Raw genomic sequence first — 27,627 nt, 5'->3', positions numbered from 1 at the left:
AGTGATTGGTTATATTCTATTGATTGTGTTCCTTCAGATTTCCTGGCAAGGTTTTGAAGGGAAAACAACAGCATTTAGCATTCTGCATTTCTGATCTTGGATAAGAGTTGTATTTTTCTGTTATTATAGAAGAGTTTTGTGGGCTCTCTTGGTGTGTGATACAATATTGATGCTTGTGAGCTTACTGCCTGTGGTGTAGAGTTCCTTCAAACACAGCAGAGGGATTTAAGGTAGACAGTGGAATTGTTGTGAAGTTCAGTTCTTTTGGAGCTTATTCCTGGCCAGCGGCCTTGGTCTGTATTAATATTTCACTGCTAATCCAGTCATGTCATAAATTGTGCATAAGGATGTGTTCTTGTGCTGCTTGGCATGAGTGTATCTGTTTTCATCTGAAATCTTACAGCGGGATGTGATCATTCCATAGACTTCCAAACTTTCTAGCGAGAAATTTCAGAATATTATAAGAATTTGAGGCAGATGCTGTATTTTGTGATGGAAATAAACAAAAAAGAGTTAGAAAGTGTCCAGTTGAAGTATGCGCTTCAGATAAGACAGACATGACATTCTGAGTAACTGTTGTGGTTGTGCTTCATAATACTTGTAGAAAATGGAAGTTCTCTTGCTGAAGTTGTAGTGAGCAAAATGTCCTGTCAACCAAAGCATCCCCCTTGGGCTGCAGCTTCCTCCATTCAGTTTGGCTGATCATCATAGCATCCCAGCCTGGTTTGTATTGGAAGGGACCTTAAAGCTCCTCCAGCTCCAACCCCAGCCACGGGCAGGGACCCCTTCCACTGGAGCAGCTTGCTCCAAGCCTCTGTGTCCAACCTGGCCTTGAACACTGCCAGGGATGGGGCAGCCACAGCTTCTCTGGGCACCCTGTGCCAGCGCCTCAGCACCCTCACAGGGAAGAGCTTCTGCCTAAGAGCTCAGCTCAGTCTCCCCTGTTCTGGCAGGTTCAAGCCATTCCGCTTGGCCTGTCCCTACAGGCCCTTGTCCCAAGCCCCTCTCCAGCTTTCCTGCAACCCCTTAAGGCACTGGAGCTGCTCTCAGCTCTCCCCTTCAGGAGCCTTCTCTTGTCCAGGCTGCCCCAGCCCAGCTCTCTCAGCTCCAGTGCAAGTCCTCAATCCTTCAGGTAGTGCACACTGGTTTTGGAGCAGGGAGGACTGCCTTGGGGTATAGTTGATGGTTCCTAGTTCTAGTCATCTGCTCAAAGGAGAATGAAAATCAGCTCCACTTTATTGTAAATATGTTATATTAGCATGGGATTTCAGCAGATGATTCAGCAGTAGCATGGTCTTGAGCCATTGGGCAGAAGCTGCTTTTACCACCCTAAAATGTGCTGTCTCTTGACTTAGAACCCTGAAAAATGTGGCTACATCTGCCAGAGGGGAGACTGAGCTGAGCTCTTAGGCAGAAGCTCTTCTCTGTGAGGGTGCTGAGGCGCTGGCACAGGGTGCCCAGAGAAGCTGTGGCTGCCCCATCCCTGGCAGTGTTCAAGGCCAGGTTGGATACAGGGGCTTGGAGCAGCTGCTCCAGTGGAAGGGGTCCCTGCCTGTGGCAGGGGTTGGAGCTGGAGGAGCTTTAAGGTCCCTTCCAACCCAAACCAGGCTGGGATGATTTTATGACCTCCCTTTAGTACCTCTTGCAGAGACTGGTACTCACCTTGGCTGTGAGTATTCAGGCTGGTGAGGTAACGAATCCCTTTAGTTCAGAGGTCAAAAGGGTGTTTGGAAGCTTCCCTGACAGTTTTATGTCATTGCCATCTGTCTGTCCTGCTGTGTTGTCCCTCCTGGACTTCCAAGGTGCTATTTCATCTTGCTGGAAGCTACTTCTTCTATAGGAAGTGTGGCAGAAAACAAAGCATGACAGCCTCACCCTTTGGAAACCTGTAAGTTCATGCAGATTCTCTTTGGTTGCACCTTCACTTTGTTGCTCCTGCTCTGGTGTGATAACCCCTGACGGGAGTGTGAAGCAGATAACAGGTAAATCCCCCCAGGGAGAGTCATCACCTGACATCCTTCTATGTTCCTCTGAATCGCAGCTTGGGTTTAGTCCTTTAAAGTACCAGCTGCTGCTCTTGTTAGAGTTGCAGTTGAAATCCCTTTCTGTTCAGGCTTTTCACTAGTATTTACAATATGAAAAATGCCCTTGGGTGGTACAGTGACTTAGAAAGACTGCAGTTTGCTTCCCTTCCCACTGCAGACGTACAGAGCCATGTTGCAAACCAAGTATCTGAAAGATCCACATGAACACTATCCCCTGTGCAACTGCTTCCGTTTTCCAGTCTTTTCCTGGTGCAGTGATACATGTAGATTAATACAGGACTGACTCAGCTGCATTAAAACCCATCCTGTGGCTCTTACAGTCAAGCACTTTGATGGGCAGCTTCTCCAGAAGAAACCAAACCATTACCCAGTGTTGTTCTCAGAAGCAGCAGGCAGGGAAAGGGAAGTGAGCAAGTAAGTAGCCTTTCAGGGCTACTCAAACCTTGGGATTATGAGATAAGTTGGGTTGGAAGGGGCCTCAGGAGGTCTCTGGTCCAACCTTTGCTCACAGCAGGGTCTGCTCTGAGGTCTAACCACCTTGTTTGGAACTGTCTCTAGTCTGGTCTTCAAAACCTCCAAGCAAAGAGACTCATGGGGATCAGAGTTGTCTATACACTCTTAAGTGGAATCAGGTCTAAGAAGGGAATAGTCAAGCCAGGGCACCTGTGCTGTGGTAGTTTCAAAGCTTAGATGGACGTGTTTGAGTTGAAACATTGCACTTGATCTTTTGTCTTTGACAAGAATTTCCTCCTTCAGCAACCAAACTAAAATGAAGTAAAAATTCCATGTATAGAAAGGCTTCCATTTCATGAGCAGAGGGTTTAGATGGCCCTTTAGATTTTGGCTGTAGAAGTGTTCACATGTGAAACTATTAAATGAGGGGCATCAGTGTTTTTAACTTGCTTCAGTATGTTGCTGATGGGTGATTTGGATACGCAGCATGGGGAGAGAGGGACAGGCTGGTGCTGTGAGCTTTGCCCTGCAATCCCTCTTTATGGGAAGGGACATGTGCCCTCTTGAGAAAAGGGTGTTTTCCCCCATTTTAACTAGACAATTTCTCCAGAACAACATTTAGTTTTGCTCACTGGAGAGGCTGTTAAATGGCTGCCACTTACTCGGGTGGGGATTTTAGATGCCATTCTTTTAGCTGAGGACTCCTAAGTTTGAAGTGCAGGGTTAGTGCCTGAATCATCTGTATTCAAAACTTCACTCTTTGAATAGTATTCATGTAACTATGTCTGCATTTTGGGGTATAAATGTGAGTTGTTAAGAGCAGAATGCATACTATTACTTGCAGATCAGTGGTTTACATTTAGTCTGCTTAGTGAAATGTAGCTTTAGTGATGCTGACACCACATACATGAATACTTGTGAGGTTATTACAAGTTTTCCATGGCTAAAACAAGGCACTGCAAGCCAGAAGTTGACTTTGATATGTTCCTGTAACAGTGTTCAAAAGACCTGACCGTCTGCTTGATGAATTTGGCAGGTTTATTGCTCTCAATGTAGGCAATATTCAATTTTAGTTTTAAACTGTTCTCTGTAACACTTAAAGAGCTATTAAAGATACATCCTGTTCAAATTTACTCAGTTATATTTGTCTTGTAGAGGCTGCAGATACTGTTAATTTAAGATGTTTCATTATGAATTGATTATATTAAACAGCATAAGTGATGTTGGCAAATACAGGAGTAGTTTTGTGGGTACAGGAGTGAAGCTGTATCGTATCCTGACAGTTCAGGTGTTTCTTTGCCTGCTGTAGGTGAAATGTAAAGAGAGAAAACTCAATGCATTGCTTCCACAGCCTTCATGTTTTGGATTATCCCATTCCAGTCCCAGCAGCTATGAATAAACAGGAATATCTCCTGCCAGCATGTGGAAATGGCATTGCCTGCAAGCCCACCCCTGTTCTGAAGTAGTGGGTTCAAAAATATACTGTGCAAAAGTGATGTCTCCAGAACTGTTTGGATTAAATAAACCTGTTATGATGCCAACCCAGCTTTACTTTTACCATATAGCTTCCATCACAAGATACAGTAATAAAGGCATCCAAAAGCCCAGTGAGTTTTTGTTGTTGCAGTAACACTGCAGATGTCTGCTGGGTTCATCCCTTGACAGTCCAAAGGTGTCTGAAGAAGACTGACAGACTTCAGTCCCATCTGTTCCTGTATCCACACACACTGGAGAATGTGTTGGATACGATCTTGGTCACTGACCTTTTGAAAACACCTACTCTGCATGTCTTTCCTGAGACTCCTCAAAATACACATGGAATAAAACCAGTGACCTATCCTTTTAGTGTCATCCAAGCCTGCTGTGTTTCTGCTCAGTGTCTTGTCTTTTTCTCTTTACTATCAGGTTTATATTCTTCCTATCTCAGAGCTGGCATTTCCTTCCTGTTGTTCATCTGGAACATTAACAATATGCTCGGTGGTGTGTCTGTGCTGCAGGATTCCATCAGTCCCTTGAGTTTTTCCATGAATTAGTAGTTAATGAATGATTTTTCATTCTTTTAAACCCACAACAAATGGCCACTGTTATATTTTCTGATAATAGAATCAAATGCATAGAACAATTGGGTTGTGTCAGCCCGGATGTTGTAAGTATCCCCTATTTTTTCTGTCCTGGGCCTTGGATACCATTCTGTAGGTGGCAGCTCTTTGTTCCCATGAGTGTCCTTGAGGCAAAAAGAAGGGCTTTATGCTTCTCTATGAATTGCTGCAGCAGCAAATGAAAAGCCACTGAAGTACAAGGGATATCCTTTTCACAGGAATTTCTGTTATCCTGACATACCACAGCTTAGGACTTAAGGTCTGATGGCACCAACGTAGCCATATGATCTTTAATGACTGCCAGGGAATTCTCATAAGCAAATGCCCTCAAAGCCATCTGTCCAGCCCTGTCCAGAGTCAGGATCACTTGGAGCAAGGAAATAGGACTGAATAATGGGCTATTGCAGGAATTGTCTCAACTCTTTAATCATAGGACACTCTCACCTCATGTGCAGTGCTAGCAGATTGTCACTGAAGGGGTTACTCCTGCTCTCCTGCCACAGCTCCAGACTCGTGCTCTGGGCTGTTTGCAGTGTGACTGGGGACTGCAGAGGCCCAGGCTGAAGCTCTTTGGCTCACTTATACGATGAGAACTAGGGTTAGTTTTCTCTGAGATTGGCTGAACCAGCACATGCTGCAGCTTCCTCATTGCTGGACCTGACACAAGCAGCAGAAGCACATGGAGTGGTGGGAAGAGGTCACATACTACTTTTGGCAGGAGCTGGCCATTAATATAGTTGAGATGTAATGCAACACTGCATCTAGCTAGGAATAGAAGGCAGAGGATGATGGACATTGCATCACTTAGACTAGAAACATGAAAGGCAGAGATGGTAATCCACAGACTAGGTAGTTATGGTAGGCAAAGCTTAGGAGAATAGAGACCCAGAGGCTGTTCTGAATGCTGACCACAGAGTCTGTGGCAAAGAATGAACTAGAACTTCCCAAAAGGTAGATGAATTCTGTGAGGTAGCTTGAAATGGACTTAATGGTTCTGGAGGTGATTTTACCTGCTTTGGGGTTGTATTTGTCTCTTCTATAGACTGAGATTGTACTGGTTATATACTTGGACTTGTTCAAAACTTTAGGGTCCATTCTGAGCTCCATTGGCACTGTAGTGTTTTAGCAACACTGTTGAAGCTGGGAAAGAGGAGATTGCTTCTGCAGTACTTTAGCCTATAGGCCAGGCTGTGTGCTTGCCTGAGCTCTCATGCCCTCTCCATACTATTCCAGAGTACTGAAAGCTGAACTTTGTTTCTTAAAGTGACTTGTATAAGATTGGTTTTTGCCCCACTGTGGTTTAGTGTCTGCTCTCAGTAGGAAAGTGCTTCACTGCAGTAGACTCCATTGCAGTGTGTACTGGAGGGTTTAGATATAGAGTTGTTGAAGCTGGAGATACCTTGAGATAATCAAGACCAGTCCATTGCTCAGAGCTGGGACAACTCAAGCAGGTTGCCCCAGGACCATTGCCAGTCTGGTTTTGAATGCCTTCAGTGCAGACACCACAACCTCTTGGGGCAACGTGTTCCCATGTTTCATCTCTCTTAGAGAGAGAAAAGCTTTTCCTTATGTTTAAATGTATTCCAGTTTGTGCCCATTGACTCTTGTTGCTGGATGCCATTGGGAAGAGATGGGCTCAGTCTCCTGCACAGCCCTCCATCAGATACTGGGTCAGATCCTCCTGAGCCATCTTTATTCCAGGAAGAGCTCTGGCTCTCTGAGCCTCTCCTTTGTCAGGCAATCCAGTCTCTCAGCCCTTGGAGCTGTGCCTTTCAGCCAGTTTTCCATCCACATCCCTGCTTGTCCAGGCTTACTTCAGTGAAGTGAAGACAAGCAGCATACCCTGTGCTCCCTTCACCCACCATGCCAGTCTTCTCATCAGGGAAGGCTTTTGGGCTGGTCAGGTGTGAATTCCCTTTTGTAAATCCATGCTGACTGCTCCCATCACCTCCTTGTCCTCATTCGTGTTTGCTCTATCACTTGGCTGAGGCTGTCTTTGTATCCTTGTCTTTGGAGATGGGAATGATGTCTTTGAATCCTGAAAACTTGTAAAGAGTGATAGAAGCCTCAAGTGGGACTGAAACAACAGGCTCCAACATTTGTATATTTCTGCACAGATCACGTAAAAATCCATTCACCTAAGCCCATACAAGGTATATCTGAATCCAAAGGATGCTGCACTGCTGCAGGGCAGAGTTAAGAGCAAGCCCTGTTCTGCTTGTTGAGGACTCCAACCTGCTTTTCGTAATCGAGATGGGGAGTTACTTGTTCCCCTTTACACAAGGCTCATGGTCCAGGAGCCCTCCTCCAAGTCTTTCTGGCTGCTGACAGATCCTTAACAGTGTCTGGAAGCCAAGATGTGCCTTTGGGGTTGGGCTTCGCTTTTCCCCCATGAGGGCAGAACTGCTGCTGTTACACTATGCTAGATCCTGTCTACTTGAACTCCTGCTGTCCTTAATTCACAGTGGAGTGAGCACTCCCTTTCCCTCAGAAGCCCTACCCTATCTGATATTCCTGGAATCCCAGGGTCCCCTTTTAACAAGGAACTGACCTAGTACAGTAGCCTCAGCATAGTTTGCATCCAAATACTGTCTCAGCGTAGAATCCCAACCTGGTTTGGGTTGGAAGGGGTCTTAAAGCTCATCCAGTTCCAACCCCTGCCACGGGCAGGGACCCCTTCCACTGGAGCAGCTTGCTCCAAGCCCCTGTGTCCAACCTGGCCTTGAGCACTGCCAGGGATGGGGCAGCCACAGCTTCTCTGGGCACCCTGTGCCAGCGCCTCAGCACCCTCACAGGGAAGAGCTTCTGCTTAAGATCTAACTTGAGCTTCCCCTGTTTCAGTTTGAGCCCATTCCCCTTGTCCTATCAGTACAGTTGCTGATGAAGAAGGACTTGTGTGTTGTAGACTCTTACTAAATACAGGCAGCCATGTAAGTGACTTTTGGTCATTGATTCCTAAGGAGGAGTATTTCTTCTCACCTTGTAGAGATGCTAATAGAAAAGAACTTTATAATTACAGAGAGTTTTTAACTTCTAGTTTTTGCTTCATTACACATCTAGGCCGGCTGTTGTGGGTGGAAGCAGCTTGTGCCTCGTGAGATGAAGTCAAGGAGAAGGAAAATCTTGGAATAATAGCACAAGGTTTTACTTGAGGATACGTTTCCCAGCTTCTAACATAGTATCTTGTTTTAATTTTGCATGTACTTCAGGGTGTATAGCTCCTGCAGTTCTAGTAGGAGTACAACCGAGCCCCAGAGTATTACATATGCACAAAAGCACTTACCATGAATCTGCAAGTTGAAGCTTTCCCAATTATTCCCTGGCCAAACCCAGGCATTTTTCCATGAAGACAGCACATCACATACTATGTATTATTATTGCTTGGGATTTAACTGTGATACCAAACGATATCTCAGTTTGCAGGAGGTGGCAGGGAAAAGGGCTACTGCAGCTCTCCGAAGCCAAAATCTGTCTTCCAGCTTTGACAAATCCACTTCACTGGGGCTGTTCCTGAAAATAGCTGCGCCATTTGCTTGGATTTTCAAAACAAATGAGAGTTGCATGTCTGACATGCAAATCTCAGCCCGGGAGGCTGCAGACTGGCAAAGTTAGGAGCCAAGGAAAGCAGAATCCCATGGAAGACAACGTGTGTTCTCATTAGAAACATGAATTTACCCAGTGTGGTAGGCCAAAGGGTGTCTCTGTTACATAGAAATTGTTGTAGAAGGCTCTTTTTCCCCTGTATTTAAAAGATACATGTTTGTTTTGTAGTCTGTGATCATATTAATTTGTGTTAAAATGTACTTGGGGAGAAAGTCTTGCTTACAAAATCAGGTTACTCTATTTTTCTCACAGCTGGGTTTTTAAGCACAAGATTAAATGGCTTTTTCCCTTTGTTCTGTGAGGAATTCTCATTGTAATTTGTAATTACCTGTAAAGTGTGCACCTTCATTTAAATAGAACAAGGAATTTGTGTATCGTATAATGTGCAGTTTCAAATAGGAAGAATGATTTCTCTTAAACCGTGCTGGCATTTCTCTTAAACCAGTGTAATCTGGCATATGTCTTGGCTGTGGAAAAGGGGATTTAATAAATGGAGTTAAATCAAAGCTAGATCTGTCAAAAACTAAACTATCACTACTATTGTCTCCAGTTTTGTGTTGTCATAAAGGGAGAATTGAAAATGAGCAGAGATTGAGAGAAAGCAGCATTGCTCCCTCTGGCCCCAGCACTGATGTATGCCATACTAAAGCTGACCGTGGAACTGTAACACTACTTTCAGAATGAATTGGTTTGCTTTATTTTATACCTTCATCAACTCAATTATTGCATCACAAAAAGGGCTTTTCTTCCAGTTATTGTTGCTGAAATCATGCAGAAATGTTAATACATACAGGATGAAATGGCTGCTGTTTACCTCAAATTGCTTCCGCCTGTTTGTGGTGCTTTATTTGTGAATACATCACTTGCTGTGAGTTGCGTTGTATCAAATGAATTATTGGCTTGTGCTTGTACAGGTTCAACCTAGACCTAATCATTTCCTGTGTTTTCTTTTTTAGCCTTCTGTTGAGTCTTCAAGCCCAGGTAAATACTTTTAATGGTTCCTGAACTTCTAAGCACCCTTTAAAAATGAGTTTTGCTGGTCTCTTCCTGTTAGTAATCTAAGGATATCACTTGATGAATAGGTTGGTGGCAGTACTGGTTTCAGTAGTCACTATCTAGTAGTCAGCCTGAGTGTAAATTATGACTGACTGGAGGCTTTTTTCTGTCCACTTTGGTCCCACTGTACTTAGTGTTATTTATTTCCAAGCTTTTTGGCATCCTACTGTGGAAAAGCTTTCCAGTAGTTACTTTAGCTGGACTGCCCTTATCCCTAGAGCTCTTCCTTCTTGCAGAGAAGCAATCAAGTGCTTTAAACACTTCAAAGTATTATTAACCCTTATAGGCAAGCCCTCCCTCTTGCACCCTTCACATGCAAGCTCTACAAGCTTTGGAAAATGAATTGAAGTTGTCCATGGAAACAAGTGGAAAAATATTAGCAGGGTTGGAATTAACAATCAGGTATTGCTGAATTACATCTGCCAAACCACTCATCCATCCATTTAGTTTTCATTGTCACAAAATCTAACCAGACTTCTCTACAAAGAACTGTGAAAAAACAAGGCATAGGGGGAAAATAACTAAGGATTCTGCATCATTAATACAATCTGCATAACTCTGAAGCTTACTTGAAGCTTAAAGTCTGGAAAAGTCATTAGACTGTCTTTGTGGCTGCGAAACAAAAAAGCTTCCTTTATAGAAACAACTGCCCTGAGTTTATATTTTATGAGTGTTTCTGCTCCCAGTAGAACTCTTGATTCAGGCAGGTTTATGATTATTTAGGAATTAAGTCTTGAGAACTCGAATGTTTTACAAGCATTTAACTAGGGGCCTGATGTCCGGATATGTAGGAGTTTGAGATCTGGCTGTTAAACAGCATCTCCTGCTTCTTTTCCCTATGATCTACCACTCAAAGGGCAGCTTTTACTGTCCTCTGAATAACAGGATTGGCTTTCCCTGAGTTAAACGGTGGAGGGATTTTGAGAATATTTAAATTTCTGAGTATAATTTGAGTATTAAAATGTCACCAAAATAAAAAAAAATAAACTCTGTGAGGCCATGATCTAACTAAAAACATTCTTTAAAATGTTTTCTATCAGGAGGTTCAGCAACATCTGATGACCATGAATTTGATCCATCAGCTGATATGCTGGTGCATGACTTTGATGATGAACGGACATTAGAAGAGGAGGAAATGATGGAAGGAGAAACAAACTTCAGTTCTGAAATAGAGGATCTTAACAGGGTAGGTAGCCTTAAATAGTCATAAAACATAACCACAGGCCACAGCCTCACACAGAATATATGTGTGAGACGTTTTTCCCCTAATGTCTGGGATTTAAAATAAAAGGAACAAAACACCCCAAAATCACTAATAGGTAAATAATACTGATGGGGGAAAGCAGCTGAACTAAATGTGAGGTTTTCAAAAATTGGGAAAAGGAAACTGGTACCTAAATACTTAATAACGTATAACGCTGTGCTTGTTTGGTTTCTTTTCGCATATCTGTGCTGCTATAGGATTTCCATTTTAAAGCTAATAATATGGGTTAAAGTCTGCTCTCACTAAACTTCTATATTCCAGTGTTATTTACTAAAGCACTTAATTAGAGCAGGTAGATGTTGATTTATAAAAAATCTCATAATCTTACATTTCTTTTGCATATTTATACAAACATTTGTATAGTACTTTAGTGGAGCATAAAGGAGTATCTTCATTTATAAGGTAGAGGAAATGAAGATACAGATGAAATGATTGTCTCAAAGCAAAAAGTTGTCATCAGACCTAGGATCAGAACTCCCAATCTGTTTCTCACTACTAACTATTGTCAGTAGTAAAAAATAAATCTTAAAACATGTGTCTCCTGAAATAATTGCATATAAAATTTATTTGGCATTTTAGGGTGACTTATGTATTGTCTTAAATCACTTCTCAGGCAGAAATAATATATTTAAATTACAAACTAGGTTAATTTTAAGCACAGAGTAATTTAGATACTGTCTGTGGCCTCATTGGCTGAAAAGGCTTCCTGAACCTAAGATCATCAATGATTCTTAGGTGCAAATTTGATGTATAAATCCAATTCAGTATAAATGATTATGTCAGTATGACTTTAATTTAGTGCATTTAATCTACATTTCATGTGTAACTGATAATTTCTTATTGGTAATTTGAGGTTTGATATTAAATGGTAAATATAAATAAATAGTTTGTGAATCTAAATTTGCTTCATTTAGATTAATTGAGAAATGGAGCTCCACACCTATGACATGTTTTTCCCCTCATATTTTGTGAAGAGTCAACATCTGTTGTGTAATTCTCTCACCACATTACAGTGCATCATTTATAACTGTATTTCAGCCATCAGTTTATTCCCTCATATCCTTGTTCAAGTGTATTATTCCTTCATGTGTCAGTTCTTATGAGATCAGGACAGTGAGCAGTGATACAACAGATTCACATTGCTCCTGTGCTGCCCTTCCCTGAAGGATGCTCTTATGGACTAGCAGAGAATCTTGTGGTCACTTTGTATGTATGTTGCAGGTAGGGCTTTCACTGAGGTTCAGATGCTTCCATACCCATAGGATCTTACAGAATCCTAGAATCCCAGACCAGTTTGAGTTGGAAAGGCCCTTAAAGCTCATACCCTGCCACGGGCAGGGACACCTTCCACTGGATCAGCTTGCTCCAAGCCCCTGTGTCCAACCTGGCCTTGAACACTGCCAGGGATGGGGCAGCCACAGCTTCTCTGGGCACCCTGTGTCAGCACCTCAGCACCCTCACAGAGAAGAGCTTTTCTAGTGAAGAATCTTGCTAGAGACTTGTGGTTTCCTCTGCTTGTGGGATAGGTATATGGGATTTTTTGTCATGGATGGTGGGCAATCTAAATCTCAGACTACTGTCAAGACAAGTGCTATCCTGTCTTTTTCTTTCCCCCCCCCCCCCCAGACATTTACATGTACTATTTCAGATTCCCCCCCAGGCTGTGAATGTGGCTGATTCACTAGTTCGGCTCCTTCAGAGGCAAGGTGGCAGTCAGGCTTTGCAAAAGCATTTTTGAACCTTGGTGATTTCACTCTTGACTGTCACAAGAATTACACTTTCCTCTGAGGGTGAAGATCTTTTCTACTTATTGGGTGAGCTCTGGTGAATCAGAAGTATTGGGATGTGTGGGTTTCAGTGATAGTTCTTGAATGGAATTTCTCATGGGCAGGAAAGCTGTCTGTGAGGTGGTGCCACAACTAACTTTGATTGTATGGCTTGAACCTGCCAGAACAGGGGAGACTGAGCTGAGCTCTTAGGCAGAAGCTCTTCCCTGTGAGGGTGCTGAGGCGCTGGCACAGGGTGCCCAGAGCAGCTGTGGCTGCCCCATCCCTGGCAGTGCTCAAGGCCAGGTTGGACCCAGGGGCTTGGAGCAAGCTGCTCCAGTGGAAGGTGTCCCTGCCCATGGCTGGGGTTGGAACTGGATGAGCTTTAAGGTCCCTTCCAACACAAACCATTCTAGGATTCTATATCCAGACATGTATTCAAGTAATACTATTTTGGTATGTAGTAGCAGCTATACCAGATGTGACCAGCATCCTGGCCAACCACTGTTCCTTCAGCAGCCCTAGTGAATGTGTGCTGGGATGAGGCACATCTCCTGGGCATATGCTGATGCTGCAGTTTCCCAAAGCGCATGGAAACTTGGCAGCATGATTTTGGTAGTAGGAAACTGCATTCACAGCCCGTCTTGGACATAATAAATGACCAGGCCCCATCAAGTTGCAGACTTGATTTCCTGCTGCTCTCAGCTAAGCTGGAGGTAGTGTGACATGAAGGATTTGATGAGTGTGAGGCCAAGTTCTTCACCTTTGTGCTGCCCCGTCTATGGGCAGAGCACTACAGGGTGCTGTGTGGCTCTCTGGGTGCCTCTAGGATGGCGTGAGCATTGCCAGGGTGCTGTGCGTGGTGCCTCCCTCTATTCTGTAAGATTTGTAAGCCTTTTTTTCCTTCCTTTTCCCATTTGTTCCATATAATCATTTAGTTTCTCCTTTTGGGTCTCCCCTTTTCAGGGAGGGCTTGTAGCTTTCTTAGGATTATGTAAGAGCATCTCTTGTCTTTAAATGAGAGAACCATACATGGGAGCCCACTGTTTCATTCTTCCAGCCTCTAGCAGGGTGCTGTTAAGGCACATATGAAAAAGATGTTGTCTCTATGTCTGTAATGCCCATGAGTCTTATTTTTCCTCTTCCTGTGGATTTATCCATTCGATTTTTAGTCTCTGTAACCATAGTGTCCACAAGGGATGTGCAGTGTTGCACAGTTCATTTAGTGAGAAACATGTTTGGATTTTCAGCCTGTTCTATGTCCATTTCAGTGGCTGCTCTTCCATTAGAAGAGTCACTTATATTTACTTTCTCTGTGCTGCTTATGAAACGCTTCTCCATTATATCACTCCCCTCACATCTACTCCAGACACATCCATTACAATCCATTTCTTGTTATTAAGCACCTTCCACATAAGAAATTCCCATTTCTGTGATAAACCTTGTTCCTTATTCAACCTTTTCTCTTTTTGCAGTCTCCTGAAGCAATACAGAAATCACAGTTTGTATTTACCTTGGAGAGTTTCTGGCCCTTGGAGCTTTTGTGTTGTAATGGTCTATTTGAAGTTACGAGGCTCTACCTAAGAAAAATGTTGTTAATACAAGACCACTTTCCTAGGTGACATGTAGTGAGTAACAAACCTGTTACATAGTTCCCCATTCTAAGTTAGATATGATAGGGACCAATAATTCAAGAAGGAAGATGAGGATGTTTAGGTCCACGTGGCCTGCATCTACTGTGTGTATAGCTTAACCAAAGAGTAGACCAATGGGTAGCTGAATGGCTTAGCTCTTTGAAGTAAAATAAAATACACAGAGTATGATGAGTACACAGAGTACGATGAGTACTCCTAACCCATGTTACTCTTACACAGCAGAACTAACTACACATGCCTTTTGTTATTGGTATTGTTACTACATTTCCAGAAACCAGAGCTGTGTTGTTGAGTGAAGCCCTTAGGACAGGAATTCACTAAGGCCAGCCAGTAACTAACAAAATCTGATTATCAGCCAAGATGCACATTGCATACTAAGAACAAGTATTTAGAGCAAGCAGACAGCTCTAAATAACAAACAAAGGATTTGATCGTGTGAGAGAGATCATGTTAAAATGCCCTCTGAAAGTTTCTGCTCTGAAAGGTCTCCTTAGGGATGCCACATACTGTCCCTGAGGGCTGGGGATGAAGGTATTAAAAGGGATAAAGTAATTTGCAGACATGGCAATTAATGATTTATATTAATAAAGTGAATGCAATTGATAACAGTTTGGGAGCCACGAAATTTGAGAACCAGCTGTATCATTTGCAGTGGCTCTTCAGTGAACCAGCATTCAAAGGATAAAGACTTTTAATTGTGTACATATTTTAGCAGATTTGCTTCATCTGTGGATGGTTTTGTAGACAACTGACTTAAAATGTGTAGGAATCTGTAAACATTACTACTGTCTTTACCTGGATATCAGGTGATCCTAAGTACAGAGTGAACCCTCAACCTCATCCAACCCCTCAGTTTCTAGTTTTGCCCAGAATGAGGAGAGGTACAGGGTAAAGAGGTGCATTTTTGCTGCAGTTTTGTTTTCAAAGCCAGGGTTGAAGAACTCTGTGGAATTATCCCTACAGCAAAACTCACCAACGAAAGATTCAATTCCATGCTCAAGGCAGGTACTGCAAGTTCCCTCCCTTATTTTGGGGAATTCTTGGAGACACTGCAAAAATTACTGCCATGCACTAGAACAAGGTCCTGCCTGCCAAAACTGTCAGTATCTTGTCTCTGTGAAACAGTTGCTGCTGACACGTTTTACCTGTTTCTCCTACAAATGTGTACTAAATACTACTTTTTTTTTCAGGTACTTTAGGGGAAAACAATATATATCCCAAGAAAGAGTGTGTTTGCTCCGTGTACTGAAGGGGTTAAGGTGTAACCAGATGTAACCTGCCACATTGCAGTGCTTGTGCTTTGGTAGAATAGCAGTAGACAAGTACCAAGGGAAGGATGGGGCATACAGCCCTTTGATGGCCTTTTAGTGAGCTTTATGGCCCTTGGAGAGATTGCTGGTATGTGAGGTCTGCAGTGAATTTATAAAGGATTCGGAAAGAATAACCCTGCATTAGAAAAACATGCATTTTTCTTAGGAGCCCAAACTTCATGTTTTCACTGTCCATTCACTTTGGAGTGGCCATTCTTGATGTAGGTGATCATCGTCTAGCTGCTTTGCTGTGTTATGGTCGAAGTGCGCACCTTGGAGCTGTAGAGCTGATGTGGGATGTGAAATATTCCTGTTAAAACCTCAAACTTTGTTTGGCTGTTAACCAGGAAAGTGACATGCCGATCCAGGAGTTACTTAGCCGTTACGGCTATGATGGTACCATTCCACTCCAAGAAGATGATGATGATGAAGATGAGGAAGAGGAAGAGGAGGAGGGAGAAGATGATGATGATGTTGATAATGATGACAACAGTGGCTGTAGTGGTGAAAACAAAGTAAGGGTTTACATTAATTTGAACCTGATTTTTTACAATCATTCTGTACTGGACAACACCTCATGATGCCAGATCATGGCACAAGTAATCTATAATGTAGTTGATTTCAGATGCTTTGTGTGCTGAATTCTAATGTTCATTCTTGATTAACTGTCTGTATCTCTCTTCATTGCTCTTAACTTCATGGAATCATAGAATTCCCAACAAGAAGGTTTTATCTCCCACCAGTGCACTTGGCAGGGCCACAGCCTCCCTCAACCCACCCCAGGGTCAAAACACTTTGGATTTGGGAAAGCTGTTGGCTGTGCTGGAACAGGGAACCTCACAGGGTGCTTTGGATCACTGGGGAGCAGATCCAGAAAATCCACTGCTCCTGCAATCCTTTTCCCACCCAGAATAATCTAGAAGAGGCCTGGGGACTTGAATCCTGGAATCCAGAGTAGTTTGTGTTGGAAGGGACCTTAAAGCTCATCCAGTTCCAACCCCTGCCACGGGCAGGGACCCCTTCCACTGGAGCAGCTTGCTCCAAGCCCATGTGTCCAACCTGGCCTTGAGCACTGCCAGGGATGGGGCAGCCACAGCTTCTCTGGGCACCCTGTGCCAGCACCTCAGCACCCTCACAGGGAAGAGCTTCTGCCTAAGAGCTCAGCTCAGTCTCCCCTGTTCTGGCAGGTTCAAGCCATTCCCCTTGGCCTGTCCCTGCAGGTCCTTATCCAAAGCCCCTGTTCAGGTTTCTTACAGGTCCCTTAAGATACTGAAAGGCTGCAGTAGTTTCATCTGTATCATTCCAAACTGTTGCAAAGACAAATTAAAGTACATATATATGTCCTTCAGAAACAGTAATACTTCAAACCTGAAGGTTTAAATGCCTGAGGACACCTTAGTAGATATGGCTGAATACTTATTTCAGGATGAAAAGCTGTTCTACTGAACCTGAACAATATGGAATTGAATTAAATGTGTCTCAGAGCACTGGAGGCTGCTGCAAGTTTCCTCTCGTTAGCATTTGAAATAGTATTTTTTCAGCCTGGCAGCCTAGGTTGTACTGAAATTGTTAACTGAGGATACTGCTTCAAGTACCTTTGCCAAATGTATAGGTTTGAACTTAGCATCTTTAAAACCCTGTTCTGTGTGCTCTGAAAAGAAATGTTCTGATTTTAGACCTTCCTCCTGTTGTACGTATTTGCAACAATCCTGTCATGGGCACAGCTGTAACTTCTCCATTACTGGTGCCATTCAGAGCTGCATCCTGAGTTCCATTAAAATACAAACCCCTTTGTATTGTCAGCAACAAAAAAGCTCAGGCACTAATGGAAGTTGCATTATGTAAGCTGACGTTTAAAAGGCTGCTTTTGGGTTGTTTTTTTTATATGTTGCCCATTACAGAATCTCTGGAATGTGACACAGAGATGAGGGATGATACATCTGATTCAGAAAATGAGGTTCTTAGGATTTGCAAACTCCCTTGACAGATGCTGTAAAAGATTGCTGTTTGTGTGGGTTGAGGAGTTCAAAAAGAAGGAAGATTCTTAGTTCTGTTACATCGGAAAGTTTCAAGAAGATGGAGAAGGGCAGAAATGTGCATAACACAAAGTATGCAAAAGGAAAATCGTGGAATCATGGAATGGTTTGGGTTGGAAGGAACCTTAAAACTTACCCAGCTCCAACCCCTGCCACGGGCAGAGACACCTTCCACTGGAGCAGCTGCTCCAAGCCCCTGTGTCCAACCTGGCCTTGAACACTGTCAGGGATGGGGCAGCCACAGCTCCTCTGGGTTCCTGAAGTCTCACTCTCTTCCTATGTCCTTGTTTCTTAATCACTTCCTGACACAACTTCCAGCTTCTTTGTTCTCGTGACCTCCTCTGTAGTTACCCAGTTCTTTTACCAGTTAATTTAAGCTACTGCCTATCTGCTCTTCAGTAGATAAAAACTCAAATGTCTTGCTAGCAGCAAAAAGAGTCATCTTCCTCCCTCTATCGGGCACTAACTCTTTGTGTTGTGCTGCAGAAGCAAGCACGTTCCTCTCATCAGCAGGAACAGTTCAAAACCCATCCCAGCAAACACAGCCCCTGGTTTAGCCCAAATTGCAGACCTGGCACAGGGATTTTCAGTGTGTGGTCACCAATTCTGTCCTAGTTTGGATAGGGTTGGAATGAAGGTGGTGGGGAGGACTGGGCACAAAGAGAGCCACTAACCTGTGGTGGTTGTTTGCCTCAGGGTAAAAGAATAAGAGCTCTGCAATGCTTCTTTGCTCTTAGCAGAGAGGCAGTAAAATACATCTGTGGGGGTGGAATGGTTTTATAAATCATTCAGGCTTTCTCTGCAAGTGCTCATCTTTCTACAGCTTATTTAGCTATACTGCACTTAGCTGTTTTCTATTTTTAATCTGCTTTAAGCTCTACATGTGATAATACTCTTGCTGCTGGTAAAGGTAGACATAAACACATGCTGAGCTCAGTGCTTCTGTGTTAGAACTAGCAAGTGTGAGTGCTTACAGCATAGACATAAACCACAGAAAAAGTACTGACAACATGCATTGAAATAGAAAACATTAATACATTTTTAACCTTTATCATTTTAATTTTCCTTAGTTGTAATAATTCCTGTAGTTGTTGTGATTTATCTTCTAATAAAGAACCCAATTCTGATTTTTCCTCCTTTAATGACTCCATGTACATACTTGAGTCTAGTGAAATGTCATTCCTGTGGGGTTGAACCACACGATTTCCATTAATATTCATTGAAGGTAGCATTTCCATTTGATTGAGAAAAATAGAGCCAGTTAACAATTCTTCCTCTTTTTACTGAAAATTCATCAGGAAAGGTTTAAAGGCCAAAGTAGAATTTCAAGTTAAATGAAATCCAGAAGGATTTGCTGATTTAAAAAGGTAGTAGTGATATTTAATGGTGGTTCACATTTCTGATTTGGAGGTTGGAGTCTGAGTGGTTTAAATTGACCTGCTTAAAATCCTGGTCAGTAAATCATATGATGTGCTTACACTTTTCTTGTGGCTCAGTGTGGACAGGCCACAATCTACAGTCACTTCAAGTCACCTAAAAGATATTTGGGGTTGATATATAGGCCATTTTGGAGAAAATACTGCCAAAACAGTGTCTGTCACAAGGAATAGCTGATCTCTTGCTTGTTTTTCTGTACTTAAGGAGGAGACCATAAAAGATTCATCAGGGCAGGAGGATGAGACACAGTCATCTAATGACGACCCGGCACCATCTGTTGCTTCTCAAGATCCACAGGAGATAATTCGCCCTCGTCGATGTAAATATTTTGATACAAGTATGTACAGTTCAGCTCTAAGCACGGTCATCTCACTGGGATTGACCTTGGCTTAAGAACAGCTCTAGTTAATGTGGGATTCTGGTTCGGAAAAACACGTGTTAGTACCCATAAACGTGTGTTTAATCTCCTTCATAGCACTGCTCTTTATTGTTATTATACTCAAAACAACAGGCAAAAGAAAGCCCTATTTGTTGCTGAATGCTAAATCTCTGCAGACAAGGACTCTGTGAAAGGAGAGACTTTGAGATCTGGCTGTTAAACAGCATCTCCTGCTTCTTTTTCCCATGATCTACCACTCAAAGGGCAGCTTTTACTGTCCTCTGAATAACAAGATTGGCTTTCCCTGAGTTAAATGGTGGAGGGATTTTGAGAATATTTAAATTTTTGAGTATAATTTGAGTATTAAAATGTCACCAAAATAAAAAAAAGCCTAATCTGTGTAAAAGTTTAAATTTCTACAGTTTTGAAAATGCAGGTTCTCAGACAGTGTGAATCCTTCCACTGCACCGCTCTGATTGTTGTAACAGTGCAGTTTATCATCCTGCAGACATGGGGTCCAAGCACAGTAAATGACAGTTCATAGAACCATAGAGTGGTTTGGGTTGAAGCTCCTCCAGCTCCAGCCCCTGCCATGGGCAGTCAGGGACCCCTTCCACTGGAGCAGCTTGCTCCAAGCCCCTGTGTCCAACCTGGCCTTGAACACTGCCAGGGATGGGGCAGCCACAGCTTCCCTGGGCACCCTGTGCCAGCGCCTCCAGCACCCTCCCAGGGAAGAGCTTCTGCCTAAGAGCTCAGCTCAGTCTCCCCTGTTCTGGCAGGTTCAAGCCATTCCCCTTGGCCTGTCCCTACAGGCCCTTGTCCCAAGCCCCTCTCCAGCTTTCCTGCAGTCCCTTTAGGCACTGGAGCTGCTCTCAGGTCTCCCCTTCAGGAGCCTTCTCTTGTCCAGGCTGCTCCAGCCCAGCTCTCTCAGCCTGGCTCCAGAGCAGAGCTGCTCCAGCCCTCGCAGCAGCTCCATGGCTTCCTCTGGCCTCGCTCCAGCAGCTCCACGTCCTTCTTTTTGTTTTACTACTACTTATGTAGTAGTAATATTTACTGATAGGTTCATTTGTGCCTTAACTTTTCAGCACCCATTTTATATCTTAATCCATTCTAATTGTGAGCTTACTGTGGGTCATTCTTCAAAGTTATCAATACTGAAACATCATCATTGTCATTAAAGCTGCCAATTGCACTTGCATGGTGTTAGGTGAGGTGGCAGTGAAGCTGAGCAGGGCTGCGTGTAGCTGGAGGCTGTGGGATGAGGGGCTGGGATGTGTTCTCCCATCACCCTTGCTGGGGTTCTCCCAAGAGCTGACTCTTGACTTTCCAGGCCCCTCGCTCAGCCCATTTGGAGGAGGCTGCTGTTGGTGTGCACGGGCTCCATCACAGCTCGTTTTGTGTTAATGGTTGAACAATTTCTTGTAGACAGTGAAATAGAAGAGGAATCTGAAGAAGACGAAGATTATATTCCCTCAGAAGACTGGAAAAAGGTAAATACTATGGGCTGTGAAAAAATGTCTGTATTTCATGAATAATAATTTGATCGGTTACCTAGTAACTCTGAGCTCTATAGATCACCCAAATCCTCTCCATTTTTTTCCCTGTAAATATCAGAGTTTTGACAGTAAGAAGTGTTAGAGACCTCCCAAAAAGTCAAAAATTCCATTTCCACATAGTGCCTGTTAACTGTGTTTTTAGATTTTGAACAATGAAAGTTTGAAGGGGTAAAAAAAGATGTGATGATTCTCTTGTTTGCTAACAAAATATCACAGCTGTGGTGCTTAACTGCTTGTTTCTGTTGTTTCCAAACAGGAAATCATGGTGGGCTCGATGTTTCAAGCTGAAATTCCAGCTGGCACGTGCAAATACAAAGAGAATGAGAAAGGTGAGAGTTGGCACTATTACCATTGTTTAAGATAATTTCCTAATGGGGAGAAATAAAAGATTTGATTGATGTTATGTGTCTTGCAAAACAAAAGGCCTTGTTCAGGTGGAAAATAGAGCCATCATCTCAAGCCTATAGTTCATCCTGTACTTCACCATCAAAGCTTGAGTCATGGATGGGGAAAGGAAAGATTATATTGTTGGCCTGTTGCCTATTGAACCCTAATATTCTAATCTGGTAATGTACACAAGCTTCCTTATATATCTTATAGTTAACCACTTCACCTAGTTTATGGAAAACAAAATAGATAGTAAAGAAATTGCATTGCTGGAATTAGATTAACACGTTAAAAGAGGCAGAATGGTGCCAGCAGCTTTGATCTTCACATTTTATAACTCTTTAATCAGTATTACAGAACCTTTTGTTCTACTTTTGAGGGTTTTTTCCAACGTTTCCCCCTCACAACCAGAGTGTTCGGCTGTATGCTGTCAATATAATCAAGGCAGGAAGGGCAAACCCAGTTTAAACCCAGCAGTGAGCATAAAAGGAGCGAATTTCCCTGCTTATTCAGCCCACTAGTAAGAATTTCTTTACACTCGGGTCAGTTTGAGACTGCCTCTTTTTTAGGTTTATATAAGTTAGTTCTTTAACCAGCAGAAAACTCAGTGCCTTCCTAGTATGTGAGTGTATACTCAGGTAGTAGCAATTGTCTCGCTTCAGATGCCAGGCTGCAGTAGCTACACTATAGACTGAAAACTGAGTAGGAAGAGCATCAGTCCTGCTGTTGATTTAGAACAGGATTCTGTCAGCTCTGGAGGGCCAGAGAGGTTGAAGAGAATGGAATTGAAAGCTATGCAGGAAGTCAGGAGCTTCTATTGAATATACAGATTAGCAAACATCTGCCTTTTAGCTGTGAAGAAGTTGCTCTTTACAAGCTTTCCTGCTTTTGTCTGAAAATAGAGCTCAAACTGTGTTGTTTGCCTAAATGCGGTAAATTATGCTTTACTGGTCACTTGCTTTTCCTGGTACTTAACTCAGCTCTAAATGGCTTCTGGCCTCCAACAATAAAAAAGATATAGCTGCTTTGAGCATTGCAGTAACCCATATAAAACAGGTTTTCATAGGCTTGCACACTGCTCTTTGCAGAACAAAGAACCTACGTCATGGGCAAAACCACTGAAGGGGAAAAGTTATATATTCACTAATCATACTAGGGCTCTTCCAGTTTTATATACCACATGTATATATATCTTCAGACACTTCTTCCCTTTCTGCTGTGCTTTGGATGTAATCTTTGACAGGACTCCAACTGGAACATTAATAATGGAGCTTAAAAAGTTGGAAAATAAATGTCTGAGAGTATGTCTTTCATGTACATATCCCATCTTCTTAGTTGCTCACTAATGAAGGGGAAATTCAGACTGTAAAATTCCCAAGGTGGTTAGTACTTTCATATCCTTTCATATCCAGTCCTGTAAGCAGCAGCACAGAAATGCTGGAACTCTGAAGAATAACCATACTGCTTTTCAGAATGTGTTCTGGCATGCTGGTGTGAGGAAAGCACGACCATGGGATCTACACTGGGCTAATTACAGTGGACTGGCTCTCTGGGAAATATGTCTGGAGACCAAATTAGCGGCTACTAAACAAATTCAGGTTATGGTAAATCTTTGGAATTAAAATACAAGTTTTCAGAAGGCTTGGGCTTGAAAATCAAAGGATAGCTCTGAAAACTGCAAGTCTCAAAGTTGCTTTGAGACATACTGACTGCTGTCATTCATAAGCATCACCATGCATGTAGCTTCATCATTAAGGGAGATTTAGAACTGATTATCAGTTACCTCCTGAAAAGAATTGCTGTTTCTCCTGGAGTTTGAATCCTGAGATACCTGGAATCTTTTTCTTGAATGAGCAACCAAACATCAGAGTAGGACTCATGCCTTTGAAGCAGAAAGCTCCCAGAAAACTGTTGGGAGTTGGTGCCAAAGAGTGGGTTGTTCATGAAATGAAACTGTCTTCCTTTGCAAGATGCTTCATAATTCTTCTTACCATCTTTGGGTTTTTATTTGTAGTCTGTTTTCCTGTTAAAAATACTTCTTTTCAAGCAGAGATGTGTCTAGCCACCACTCTGACCTTTCCACCTGCACAGAATGCTACTGTCTTCCCTTTCCATGGTGACTGTGCTTTTCCCACCTTCCTTTTGTCAGAGGTGCTTACTGAGCTGATAGAGTCTATGTGAAAGTTACTTTCTTGCTGGTTTTTGTAAGGTTATCTTTCACTGAAGACTGGGCCACAAGCAAGGTTCCTGATCCTAGATTTTTTAATAACCTGAATTTGCTTTGATTCAGCTGTACTTGTATTTTAATCTTGCAAAGCTTCCAGGCTCTTCAAAACTAAAAATGGAAAGGAATTGGAAGGATACATCATTTGGCTGTGTTTCTCCAGTTAATTTCTGTTTATTGTGGCTTCCCTGGTCTGAAAACTTATGCAAAAACTCTGAAAGAACAGCAGAGATTTGGTAGTATTAAAACTCAGTGATCTGATTCTGTTTTAGAAAGTATCTTTCGGAAGTAGTAGGAAGGTCCTAGCAAAGTTTCCTTTCAGGAGCTGCTTGACTTCAGAATGTCTGGAATCTGGATGGAGCCATTTTCCCTGGAGAAGCAATGGACCTTGTTGCTGGCTTTGCCAGCCATGTTAGCTGAGACTTTGATATTTAGTGGTCCAGGCACCTGCCACTCTTTTTAGCATCATTTTTGGTGTCATGCTTTTTGGTTTTATATGACTGATCCCAATTGTCTTGCAAGAAGAGAGATATGATTAGTTTCTGAAACAGTTTTCCATGCCTTTTGACTGCCAGCAGCAAAACTGTGCTGCCTAGGGAAAAGGCATGATGGATGGGTGGGTGGATGGATGAATGGAGGGATGGGTGGATGGATGGGTGGATGGATGGTTCATTCAGGACTGTGTCAGGTAGTGCTGCTACCTCCTGGTTGCAAGAGGAGGACAGGGAGGGTGAAATTGGAATATCATAAATAGGTCCTAGAATTTAGAGCATCGATTATGCCAGAGATTTGAAGACAGTTTAAGGTATAGTATCCTAGTCATTTGGATCACAGCATTCCTGAGACTCCCTTATGTCCTTATGTGTGTTCTGGATCAGTGTTGGTCCAATGGTCCAATGGTCTTCCAAGGTTTCATAATCACTAGCATTATAAGAGAATAAACTTCCATATTGCTTTAACTTGTTTGTGTTTCTCCTGTGGTTAATTCAGTGTATGAAAATGATGACCAGCTGCTCTGGAATCCTGACTTCTTACCAGAAGATAAAGTGATCGAGTTCTTAAATGAAGCATCGAGGCGTACGGGTGATGAGAAAGGCCTTGATGCAATTCCTGAAGGATCACATATTAAAGACAATGAGCAGGTATGTAAGAATAATGAGGATTTGTAGTTTAGTATCACAGAATGAATTATCTTTTTTTTTTATTTCATTCCCAAGAACTAAAATTGTGTTTGAAACAGCTTTATTATTCCTTGTGGAAATGGAAATGTGATGGATTTTTTACCTCTCCATAAATATTAAACTGTTAACTTTGGCTTAATGTCGCTTTATGCATCAGTGCATTATTTTAGCTATAAATAATTCTGTATGTATGGCTTCTTTCAGTTATAAATCTTTTTAAAGCTATATGCATGCATACTTACTGTTTTCTTCATACAAAGAAACCATCAATTTTCCAAATGTATGCAGTGGATAAAAATGTTAAAATCCTTTGCCTGGATATATTCTTGGTTAAGTAATGAGAGATTTGGGAACTGAAACAGGCAAAATACATCTTTGTGCTGTTTTAAATTATATTTCATTCATTCAAAGAGTTTATTCTTAATAAGTATTAGTGATTTACTAAGTATACTTCTGTGGGACAGTGTAAATGGAATGGTATCTGGAATGTTAAATGTGTGCCTTTTCATCTTTCCAGGCATTGTATGAACTGGTTAAGTGCAATTTTGATACTGAAGAATCATTACGAAGGCTGAGATTTAACGTCAAAGCAGCCAGAGGTGGGTGTACACTGAAAATTAAGCTTGTATTGTTAGACTCTGGTTTTATTTGTTGTATAGATGTTGCTGTCAGCAGGCTGAGAAGTTTTATTAGAGCTTGACTGCTTGTAAGCCCTATACACCAGTGCCCATTTAAGTGCCATCTTCAGTGAATCTCTTATTGCTCTCTCGGAGAATGAAATCAGCAGATGTAGTATTAGCAGGTACCTTTTCAAAGCGGGTTTGTAAATTCCCTACCTGTCAACAGAGCTTGGATTTATATCTGTGACTTTAATAACAGGCTGGAATTTAGAACAACTTCTTAGGAACTGAATCGTGCATTCCTTGGGCACATTTCTGCTTTGTTCTTCTAGACCTTTTCAGTCATCAAAGTTAATGGAACAACCATGAAATAGAAAATGAAATAATGCACAATTCTAAATAAAGAAGAATGAGCATCTAAACCTTTTGTTTAACAGAGTGTAACAATAAAAAGACCCCTGTCTTAAAGATGTTTTGGGAGCCTTCAGCATTTCCTGGTTTGGTATTGATCCTTACACTCAAAGGAACAAGAAACTAAGATAAGACATAAGCTGTTTTCCTTGCACATTGATCTGTTGGTTCTGCTTTCAAACCTGTGCAAATCGCAAGACAAGAATGATCAAATAGAGAAGATTAGTTTGTTCTCCCACTATTTTAAACCTTATTTATTCTTGACCTTAGCAGTCAATAAGGCCAAATTATATTAACTTCTTAGAAATGTAGCTGAAAGTTATTAGAGGTTTTATTCTGGCTTCAGTGGGACTAAGTTTTCCCATCCAGTAGTGTGAGCAACGCAGTTTCTTATTCTACCTGCCTGAATTTAACAGCCTGTCAAAGCTGGCTCTTGCCAGCAGTAAAGAAGATCTCATTCCTCATTCCTTTTCCCATGCTTCTTCCAGCTACCAGCGATCAGTCTGAATCCACAGCATGAACTCCTTTGTGCTGTGTCCTGGCTTGAAGGATACCTACTTCCTATGGTTGTAGTGGTGGAATGGTGAGAGCAGGTTTCAGTCCCCTTCTTTTCTGCTGCCTCATTATTTTCACCATGTGGCAGGGCTGAAGTTTATAACAGTCCCTGCTGACAAGCTACTGAAGGCAGCCAAATTGCCCACCTACTCACTAGAAGGGAGAGTTTCATTTTGGTAGCAGTAAGTGAAGTTTCTGGAGGTGGATCTCATTGAGTCAGCAGATGGTGTAAGAAACTGTCACTGAAATTTGTTTCTATTGACCGTATGCTTCTTGGTTAAGTGCTTTATTTATTGCATTTTCTTCCTATAGAAGAATTATCTGTTTGGACAGAAGAAGAATGCAGGAACTTTGAACAAGGGCTGAAAGTCTATGGCAAGGATTTTCATGTGATTCAGGCAAATAAGGTAAAACTGATTTTAAGTGTAGTTCTCACATTTTATTTAAAGCAATGTAATAATAAATAAAATCTTACCCTCAATTTCCTTCACAAATTATTTACTTTTTCTGTTTTTCCTATATATATGTCCAAATTGGTTTCTCAAAGTCCAGAATCCTTTATAACTGTGCCTGTGAACCCAGAGTTCAGGGAAGTGCAAAAATCCTCTGCATACATCATCCTTAGGGTCTTTAACTTGGATCTTGAGTGGGCTGCTGAAAGAGACTTGAATAATTGCTGCTGAAGCTGTTGCTTGCAGCACCTCAGGATATCTTTGTTATTCCAAAACACTATTAGACTTTACATCTCCATTTCTGGGCATCTGGAATTTTCAGTCAACAGTTTCCACTATTTCCTCTGTTGTCTAAAGAAGCACTGACTTTGAATTTCACACCTTTTGATTTAAATGGTAGCTTTTTGGCAAAAAAAAGATCTTGAAATTCACCCAAACTTGCATGGCACCTATTTCCTAGGTACGAACACGATCAGTTGGTGAGTGTGTAGCATTTTATTACATGTGGAAGAAATCAGAGCGTTATGATTTCTTTGCGCAGCAGACACGATTTGGAAAGAAGAAATACAATCTTCACCCTGGTGTAACGTAAGATGTGCATTATTTCTATGTGCTTTTTACATGTTGCATCTAAGTCTTTCATCTTATACTGCTCTAATCTGAAATGGCATCACAACAAGGGGATTCCATAGTCCCAGTTTGCAGCAGGAAACCAGACAAGGTGTAAGAAAAGTATAATCTGGCTTCTAAAGTAGATTTATTTGGAGTAGGGCCAACAATTTGCATTGAGCAGCTATTTAATTTAGCTTCTTTGCTGCTGAAGTGTTTCACCCATGTAGCATTTCTGCAAATATGTGGGTTTATTTTTAAATGCTTGGTTTACTTTAATGCCGTGTTTTATACAGAGGCATTAGTCACAAGTTTCAGGGGGGATTTGTGCTGTACTATAGTCTTGGAATGTGTTGTTTGGCAAGAACTGGCCAGCACAGTGCTCCATATTGGACCCTTTTTGGGTGTACAGAGCTCCTTTCCCATTCACATCTCAGACAGGCAGAGAGGGAATGCATGTAACGGAGTATTCTCCTCCCTCAAATCTGAGCAAGTGAGCCAACATATTCTTCTGCCCTTCATTCCAGTG

The 27,627-nt window shown here is 42.1% G+C and overlaps 1 protein-coding gene across 5 annotated transcripts in view; it reads left to right on the top strand.

The window, feature by feature from the left end:
* Positions 1–27,627, top strand: part of MIER1 (MIER1 transcriptional regulator) — a 40,568-nt gene that overhangs the window by 7,801 nt on the left and 5,140 nt on the right. For all 5 annotated transcript variants that reach the window (XM_005151188.3, XM_034063769.1, XM_034063768.1 and 2 more), the window contains exons 2-11: positions 9,157–9,181; positions 10,297–10,442; positions 15,599–15,766; positions 18,929–19,061; positions 20,529–20,593; positions 20,916–20,988; positions 24,261–24,412; positions 24,969–25,050; positions 26,350–26,444; positions 26,950–27,077. In XM_005151188.3, coding sequence (XP_005151245.1) covers positions 10,344–10,442; positions 15,599–15,766; positions 18,929–19,061; positions 20,529–20,593; positions 20,916–20,988; positions 24,261–24,412; positions 24,969–25,050; positions 26,350–26,444; positions 26,950–27,077 — 995 coding nt within the window. In that variant the 5' untranslated portion in view covers positions 9,157–9,181; positions 10,297–10,343. The remainder of the gene's footprint in view (positions 1–9,156; positions 9,182–10,296; positions 10,443–15,598; positions 15,767–18,928; positions 19,062–20,528; positions 20,594–20,915; positions 20,989–24,260; positions 24,413–24,968; positions 25,051–26,349; positions 26,445–26,949; positions 27,078–27,627) is intronic.

This window comes from Melopsittacus undulatus, chromosome 6 (genome assembly GCF_012275295.1).
Source record: "Melopsittacus undulatus isolate bMelUnd1 chromosome 6, bMelUnd1.mat.Z, whole genome shotgun sequence".
Classification (NCBI taxonomy): Eukaryota; Metazoa; Chordata; class Aves; order Psittaciformes; family Psittaculidae; genus Melopsittacus; species Melopsittacus undulatus.
The sequence above is the reverse complement of the archived record's forward strand: the minus strand, read 5'-3'. Positions and strand labels throughout refer to the sequence as shown.